The following is a 9286-nucleotide window of genomic DNA, read 5'->3' as shown; positions in this document are numbered from 1 at the left end:
CGAGTAGATAGTAGGTCATCACACTAGGTGATGACCTACTGTCTCACCTAGTGTGTTGTATCCTACTAGGGCAAAGGTGGGGACACACACACACGCACACACACACACTTACTATTCCTTTTTCCTTTTGACCATACTAATTACGTTTCTTCCCTTTATAATCCTTTGAAAACCCATTTAGACTATCTTCCCCCTCGCTCTCTCTCTATCTCTCTCTCTCTAGAATTGTTCTCCTACTCTTTTTCTCTACTTTAAAACTCAAGTTGCTTGGTTATTCAATAACTATATCTTCTAGCATCACTATTCCTCACCCACACTTCTTCCATAAACCCCTCCCCTTCCACACTCTTCTCATCTACCCCCCTTCTACAATGGTTCAATATTCCTCTCTCTATAACCTCTAGACCCACTTTTCTTCCCAGACATTCTTGTGTTTACATTAAGCTTGCTAAGTATATGGCCAAATGTTAATTTTTATTGTGACTTCGATAACAAGGGAGGGGTGTTTATGACACCTGTCTTCCCAACTAAAGTTAAAACTAGTTCTTACTGTTTTGCTTGTTGGATGCAGGTAGGTAGGTAGACTCCCCTCTTTAATAAAAGTGATGCTTTGCCAGAACTTATCCAAGCTCAACTTCTATACAGTTTCCACAAAGTCATTTCTACTTAATGGCCCACTGTTGGTTTCCTTTATAAACAGGGATTCACCAACTTGTACAAACTTTTATGTTAATGCAATTAGTTTTAGTCCATTGTCTAACTTTGTTCTTTTGTCTTTTCACTAGCAAGCTTATTAAAGATATTTCCATCTGCGTTTGAAATAATAATAGCCTAATACCCAAATAAGGAGCTAAGAACCTATATGCTAGTCTATTTTAATGGATGCTAGATTAAAGCATTGTTATTGTGTTGATCTGTGAAAGGAGACATTAGTGAGGTGATTATCAACTAGACATAGGGATTTGATTTATGTTATGAATCTCCCTTGTGCTTCATCTATGTCTAGCTTATGACCCTGGATTTGAATGATTATCTTTGTCAAGTACTATTACACACTTGAAAATGCATTGACACCTATATGGATTTAGGGTTGTTAGAGGTCCTCTTTATCCAAGGCTTATATTCCTTGTTGATAGGCTACCCATTTTGTATACGGGACTAAGCCCACATTTATTTTGCCACTTATCATTCTTGGGTGAGGTTCTATTATCCCTCTCCCTTTCTTGCATCTTCATGAAATCACTCATAATTGCACACATTCTAACAGCCCCCCTCAATCACGAGTCGGGTTCTAATTGCCGTTGACTTCTTCCTCCCATGCTCCCTTTTTGTGATCCTACCTTGATGGGGATAGTCTCGTTGCACTTATTTGGAGCTCTCTGCGAGCTCAACATATCTTGAACCTATTTAATTTTTGGTTAATTACAAGCAAATATTTTGGAGCTAGGCTTTTAACCAATAAAGTTTTTTACTATTATAATGTAGGCCTTGACTTGTTGCAAGATGAGTCGCTCTTGGTTAGTATTTCTCCTATTCCCTTGATGACCTATAGGGAGATGGTGTTTGTGCTTAAGCATGAACATGTAGCTTTGTTATCCACAAATTCTTGCTTAGTCTACCATAGGTAGAGCTCAAGATGTGGGAGTAACCACCCTAACAAAGCTAATGTTAATGCCTCTTGGACTTTGTAGAGTTTCATTGCATCCTAGCACTTGTAAATTACTATGACAAATAGTTATGTGTGTAACTATTTCATCAACAACATAGTTTAGCCTTCATTATGCTTACTTGCTATGTTCCTGGTTGTGGGGAGAGTAGATGTCCTGCTATGTTGATATCATCCTTCAATCACAAAGTTTGTTAGTGAAAATAGTTGTATTATTTGCCCAATTACTTTCTAAATTATTCTCACCAATCCAAGGCTTTACTGTTTAAACATATTGTTCACCTTTAATCGTTTTTACCTTTATATGGAGCATTGACTAACAAGATGGATGGTAATTATTAGTTGTTCTACTCTAGTGGAAACTCTACACATATACCTTGCCTTTTTACACACTAAGATGGAACTCCATCCTCCTAAGATCATGCTTGTCGTAGTCTCATATAGCTTCCAATTGGCAACAAGAGTTTAGTTGGACTTTGCATGTTTCAATTTCAATTTGAAATATGTCTAAAGCATTGAGGTGCTAAGTTTATATAAGTAAAGCCTATATATTAGCCTATTTTAGTTCTATAAGCTAGTAATACTCAATTTGAGATTTGCCTTGTCATGACACGATGGATTCAAAATTGATCAATCACAAGAGGGTTCACCATTTGTCTATTTACCCCATGACTGCATACATGGCTTCTTTAGGTGCACGTGCACGTGTGTGTGTGTGTGTGTGTGTGTGCATGCACATGCATGTGCGTGTGCGTGATATGACATGTGTATATGATTTACCTTGTCTTATTGTGGTTCACTACTTAAGCATTTTCAAGGCAAATTTATTGACTAACCTTTACAACAATAAGGGATTTTTATTGCATGAATTGAGCCTATATTATATGTTTGGAACTTTAAGATTTGGGAGAAGCCTCTCAAAAATAGAATTTTAAGATTTTTATCTATCTACAATGGATTGTTAACAATTTAAGGGTATTAATTTTTTAAAGGTGTAGTTCAACTATTATTGGTTCATTGATTTAGGGACCATATTTTGATTTAGAAACTAAAGCGATAGTTTGTGATATGGTTTATTAATAACAAGAAGGTGTTACCTCTTAAACATTAGTTCATGAGTCAAACTCTTATTGTATATTAGTTTTTAAGAACAACTATCCTATAGAGAGATAGTTCAAATATTTATTGTTAAGGGTAAGAATAAGTGGAAATGATTAGGTTGGAGTAGAGAAGGAATGTGAAAGGAGGAAGAAGTGCAAGGGAGAGAATGGCAGAATAGGAAAGGAGGAAGAAGTGACAAGGAGAGAATGCTAGTGCATCAAGGGATAAAGGTAGAAACAAATGGTTGGAGTGGAGAAGGGAAAGGAGGAGCAAGAGAAGACTAGTGTATTCAGGGTCAACAACATTCATGCTAAATTTGTTAACTATCCTTGAGTATCCATTCTATTTGTTGGAAATTTCTATTTATTCTACACTATAACTTGGAACTTGTATCGGTTTATTTTGCTTTATGCTACTATTGTACCTCAATGATTGTGCTTCACGGATGTTGTTTGTCACCAATAATTTGTGATCAACCATCCTTTCAAATTGCCATACATAGTAGCCTTCAAGGGTAGTAACTTGGTGGAAAAAATAGCTAGTGGTACTTGAGTCCCACATGAAGTTGGGGCCAAAGCTTATTATAGGCATGTGACTATACTTTGAGGAATAAAGATAAAGTCTCACTAAATTTATCCATTGCATGGTGGCTGTGCACCTTGCTTGGTCAACATCCTCATTCATGCCACAATGTCATACACTAATTCACCTAGCTTTTGCTTGATTTTGGTGAGCTTTAGCATGAGCCATCCTTGCTGACTTGTCTTCAAAAAGGTCTCCTTTAGTTCATCTCATGTGGTAAAATGCTCATCTAGGTACTAATCACACCATTCAATGGCTTTACTTATGAATGTGGTGGGGAAGCACATCAGGTACTCTTCCTCTGCATTCACTTGTAATATCATTGTTGCTTGCAGGAAATTTTGCACATGGGATTCTCTCCCTCTCATCCCTTATATTTTTGAAAATGTATCCTTATCTTTGGTCCTCTTGTTGCTCCAACATCTTTGTGTAAACTTTGTGGTGGGCTTGCACGAAACATCTCCATTGCGGCTTGTCTAATGAATTTAGACATTGTCTTGTGAGGCTTGTGAGGATTCGCTTCCTGATTCTCTACAATTCTTAAGCTGGGGGATCTTGATTTAGTCTTCCCCTTCTTCCTCCCTTTGTTTGGTGCTGTCTTCGATGACTTGCTTGACCTGCTCACTCCCCTTGGCCTAGGTCTCTTCTTTGTCACCATCCAGAGTCCACTTGCTTGAGTTGCTATTCCTACTATCCATTAATCGCTTTGCCATTAATACCTTTGTCAGCATCAAGCTCTTGTGTCTATTGTTTTTGTCTTTCACTATTAGAGTTGTTTCACACTATTCCCATGGCTTCTCTAGCATAAACCACATTTCGTTCCCCAATAGGATCGCCAAAATGTTATGCCTGAGTTGTGGTTGTATGCAGGTCCAAACGTGGAGCATGCCTTCACATTTGCTACGGGTATGCAAGGTAGATAGCCATTTCTAGATGGTCAAGTGATGGTGTGCATTGCCACCATGAATGCATGTGTGTAATATGTAATGAAGAGGCAAGGGGGAGTGCATTACTTAGAGACAAAATAGAAGAGTAAGGAAAGAAAGTGTTCTTGTATTACTAACCAAGCTAACACATCAGATCCATTACTTGAATTTTTTTAATTGAAGAGCTAGATGGGAGTCTCTTGCTCTAGAACATTCTTTTGAATTAAGAATCAAGTCATCCTAGGTGGCTCTTTATTCCACCAATAGGTCTAAATACTAGCCCAAAGCTTCATATGCCATAGTGATGGGACACTGTGTTGCATCGGTTTCATCCATTTTGTCTCCATCTGCTATGTAAGTGATTTCAAACATTGTTGGAACCGCTCAAGATCACCTTTTCCATTATATTTGGGTAGCTCCAATTTTCTTAGATGTATCTTTCTGCTGTTGATGTTGTTGCTACTGTTGTTAGGTCGTTGGAAGTAATTGTACCTATTCATATTATCATGGTGGATCTCACCTTCATCCTACCTTTGTTCAACAATATTTCTTGGCCATGGGGAGATGTTAAATTTGTGAATTTCATCCAAGGTATAGGTAAGTCTTGTGAAACAGAGTGATCCTAATCGTCTTTTGAATCTTAGTTGCATTCACAATATGGATTAGGCCTTTCAACCTTTTTGTCACTCAAAAGTAGAGATGTCAAGTGTGTTCAATCACTTAGACTTGACTTTCTCCTCTGAGCGGCCTTGCCAGTCCCTTGAATAGGCTCTAGGTCTTTGGAATTTTAATCTAGGAATATAGGTTATAGGTCTCAGTTGAGGCTGATGGTGTGGCTCTAGGGTCTAGAACACCTAATCTGAGGGGTTTTTCTATGTTTGGGTCGTGTTATTGGGTAACCACTTTTTGTATCTTAGGATCCTCATTTTTACCTTTCCAAGGAGATGTCATATCTTGGTTACGCTTTTTTCCTAGAGGGGTAAGTCCACAAAAGAGCAAAAAATGTTGTTTACCATAAGTCAAAGTCCATGTACTTGGCTTTTAACCCTGATATGCTCTATTTCAAAGAAATAGGATGGAGTGTAAGAATGTTCCTTCAGATTGTTTTGATCTAATTAGTGCACTTAGCACCTTCGGTGAATATAATCAACAAACGACTTTTTGTGAGATCCTACCATTGAGGTTTTAAAGCCAAGACTGTAGCTAACCAACATTGCCAATTCCGATGTGCCTTCAATTGGTTCCATAATTGGCTACAATGCATATTGGATATTATTCCATTTGTCCCATGTACGCCTCATAATAGCATCTATAATTTCCTTTTGAAAACAAAGAGTGAAAGGCCATCTCCCATGACTCCTAGAATCATATGTCCTTTAGGTCCACAATTACCCATGAATAAGAAAATGGGTCCCCCAAGTTAAAAAGAATTCAAAAAGGCATAAATTTGTATAAAACGAGAGGAGGGGAAGCCCCTATTTGAAGGGTAAGAATTTAAAACCCTTTTACAAAAAATTATTCACATCTCATGTAACCTGGTGGAAAGCCCTTATGAATAGGCAAAAGTTGTCTTGATGAACGTTTGCACCCTCTGATCTTAGCTTAATTGAGCTATCTCCACCTTTCATCGAAGAAATCAATTGACTTTCTCCATTGAAAAACAATGGCTTGTCAATTAGGTTTCACCTTAGGTCAATACAGGATTTAAGTGAGAGCAATTATATGTATTATGCATTATTCAATGCAATGATGGACTATATTGGAGGCGCTAGAACACAAGGAATGCCTACCCTTAATTAATAATAATGATCATAATAATAGTAATCTCATGCCTAAAACTATTAATTAATTTTGATTTATGTCGCCTCTATCGCAATTAACCTAAGGCGAATGCATTAATTAATTAATTAATTCATCCCCCTCTGGCTTCCCTCATCCCCCTCTGGCTTCCCTCTGCCCTTGCTGAATTTGCCCTGTACCATCCCTCTCCCCTCTTCTGTCTCGTCTGCCGTTTCCTCTCCCTCCACATCTCAACCTCTCCCTCCCTCCACTTTGTCCCTCCATTCCTTCCCCCTCCACTCCCTCCCTTCTCCCCCTCGCCTCTATTACTGCTTCCACTCCTCTCCCTTCCCCCTACCTACAGTTCAACTCCCCCTCTCTCCCCCTTCCTCCCCTTCTTTTCCTCCTTGTCTTCAAGAGGCTTTCAGAGCCCCCTTCTCCAAGAAGCTTTCTCAACTTGCCCTGGTCTTTATACGAGGGTGAAGAAGCTTCTAGGAGCAAGACCTCCTCCAAAAAGCTCCCATCCATTCCACATGCGATGAATTCGAAGCTTCACGATTTCACCTTACCTTAACTATTTCGGCAAGCTTAGGTTAATCCGACCACCTCGCTCCTCCCTCACGCAAAGAATTAATTAATAGGGGATTTTCTATTGCTTGGGGGACCCTATTTAGTACACTTGAGCAAATCTTTGTCATTTGTGACTACCCTAGACGCTTGAAAGTGGCAAAAATCAAGCATCTTGATTAAAATGCTAGGATAAAGCATTCCTAGATTTCTGTCAATCGAACAAATTTGCAAAAGTCTTGCTCTCAAGGTCAAGGGATGCACCGTATTAAGAAATAAGAAATAAGAAATAAAAACCCAAATTGGGTTAATAGTTGGGAGGTTGTAGTACAATTTGTTGTGTAGTACAAGCAATTTTTGTAGTACATGTAAGTACTCTTGTACTAAGTTGCTGAACAAATACTACCGAGCATGTACTACTCTCAAGACCATTGTAAAAGACGTTGTAGCTCGCATTTCACAAATACAAATACAAGCCATTCCAAACTATGGCTTGATTGAAGAATCAAATCACAGCATGCTATAAAAATCAATTGAATTCTTATATTTACAAATCCAAGCTGTAGATGTCAAGCTTGAAGTCCAGGAATTGAAGCCAGGACTTCAATTGAAATAGATTTACAGTCGTTTTTATTTACAGACGCAATTTGAAGCTGCTTCGCAAGCTTCCTACTATAGAAAATCAATTGAATCCTTCATTCAGTTACTATTTACAATCCAAGCTTTAGAGTCTTGGAAATCGCAGAAATTGGAGCCATCGCTTCGATTGAAACAGATCTACAGTTCTTGTTATTTACAGACGCAATTTGCAGCTGCTTCGCAACCTTCCTGCTGTAGATTCTTCCTAAACAATTAGGACTGTCATCGCCTCTCAAGAATCAAAAGAAACTCGAATAAAATCATCATCTGCACAGACACTCCGATCCCATCTTTCCCTGCCACTTCAAGAATTTCCTGTCACCGTATCGAAAAGCTCAATCGCATATAACTTCCTACCGATCTCCCTGTCATGAATCATTCAAATCTGTACACAAGAATCGTATTCAGAGGCTGAAACATGTGAATTTCGCCCCTGCCCAAAACCCCCCTAGCTGTTTGGGCAAAGGGGTCTTTCCCTCCCCCTCCTCTTGAACTCCCTCTTTTGCACCAACATCAGACTCCGTGAATGCGAGCCCGTCTTCCAAAAAGGAAGCCTGGAGGAATAATTCGCCCCCTCCTTTCACAACAAAGGTGGCAGGCCATTGATGTCCTTTGCGAGGGAAGGGCTTTGGACGGCCATGAAAATCAGGCAATACCATTTCTAATTCAATGGGCGTCCATTGGGGGCATGGAAGGCCAGCGCCGTGCATTACCAAGTCGTTTCGAGGTCGAGGAAAGGGTGTGACGAGGCCATCGCCCGGGCTACGTGGTAAGGGCGCAATGAAACCATTTTGCGCGAAAACCCAGACTTCTTGATGAGGAATCGGAACAGCTATGCTCAAGCTAGGGACTCCCGAAGCAGCTACAGACGCAGGAGAAGGCAGGCGCGATCCATCCAATTCAGAAGCCACAGCAAACGACGCAATCGTAAGAAATGATATGCCAGCCACGGCAGTGGCTGCCATGGCAGCGTTCACAACGCCTACGCCATCGGCAGGCCTGCAAAGGGCAAAGAACGGTGTCAAGAAAGGGCCAAAACTACTTCAGAAGGCACAAAAGCCAATAGAAAAGCTACAAGAATCGAGAGAAGCTGCCAAAGGGGGGAGAGGGGGAGACCGAGCAAGCAGATCGTGGGGCTGTGGAGTGCGAGAGCGGGTGAGGAGGAGGAGGGAAGAGGGATCAGATGGGGACTGGGGGGGATCAGGGAAGAAGCGAATGCGAAGGGGAGGGGAGGAAGGAGTGAGGTTGGAGTGAGAAGCGAAGAGGAGGCGGGAGGGGGAGGAGGCCATGGCGATGGTTGCGAAGGCGTTGAAGAAGAGCTGCAAAGGCTTTCAAGGAAATTTGTAAGCAATTGATGGGAAGAATCTCCCGCTTTGAAGGAGAAAAGCAGGAAATAGAGGGCACTTGTCTGGAGTGATAGTTTTGTGTTGCAATTGCTCTCCCATCTCAACGTTGGAGACTTGGCCGCGTGTGAGAGGCGTCTTCTCCCCTTCCTCCCCCCCTTCCCACTTGCCTGAGAGACCTGCTTTTTCGCACCGGCACACCTTGTCCCGTGGACGCGCTTGCTTGTTGCATCGGTCGTTGACTCGCTGTATGACTCGATGAGTGTGTGCGAGTACGTGGTGCAACTCGTCCACGTGGCATGTCGACCGTTGTAATCAGTTGCAAGAGGGTCTTGAAATACAAGCGCCAGTCGCAAGTGGAGGCATTCGTCATTTGCTTGCCTGCCCATTCTTTACGACAGGCAGCCTAGAGGGAAGTTTTCCTTTTGGGACAGCCTAGAGGGAAGTTTTCCTTTTGGGAACTCTTATGAAACCACTTGTCACAATTCCAAACGTTGATTTCATGAAGATTTGAATCTTCCTTTATTTTGAGATGTGTTTGCTTTTTTATTTTAAATAGCAAGAAAATCTCTCGTTTCATCTCTTTGGTATGTCATCAACATTGCAGTTGATGCACTGATAGTGTTATGCTCTCTTGGATGAGATATTATTAATGCATATGCCCATGGACGGTGTTTATGCTT

At 40.7% G+C, this 9286-nt stretch overlaps 1 protein-coding gene across 1 annotated transcript; it reads right to left on the bottom strand.

The window, feature by feature from the left end:
- Positions 1-7296: 7296 nt before the first annotated feature.
- Positions 7297-8633, bottom strand: LOC147888122 (uncharacterized). Its single transcript, XM_087393734.1, has 2 exons — positions 8377-8633; positions 7297-8259 (listed from the first exon to the last, which is right to left on the bottom strand). Exons 1-2 carry the CDS (start codon positions 8547-8549, stop codon positions 7665-7667), a joined length of 768 nt encoding a protein of 255 aa, XP_087249860.1. The 5' UTR covers positions 8550-8633; the 3' UTR covers positions 7297-7664.
- Between the last annotated feature and the right edge of the window lie 653 nt (positions 8634-9286).

Source organism: Dipteris shenzhenensis, chromosome 22 (assembly GCF_047967505.1).
Source record: "Dipteris shenzhenensis isolate YYH24624 ecotype China chromosome 22, Dip_SZ_1.0, whole genome shotgun sequence".
In the NCBI taxonomy this organism is placed as follows: domain Eukaryota; kingdom Viridiplantae; phylum Streptophyta; class Polypodiopsida; order Gleicheniales; family Dipteridaceae; genus Dipteris; species Dipteris shenzhenensis.
Note: the sequence above shows the minus strand (reverse complement) of the source record. Positions and strands in the feature narration are given on the sequence as shown.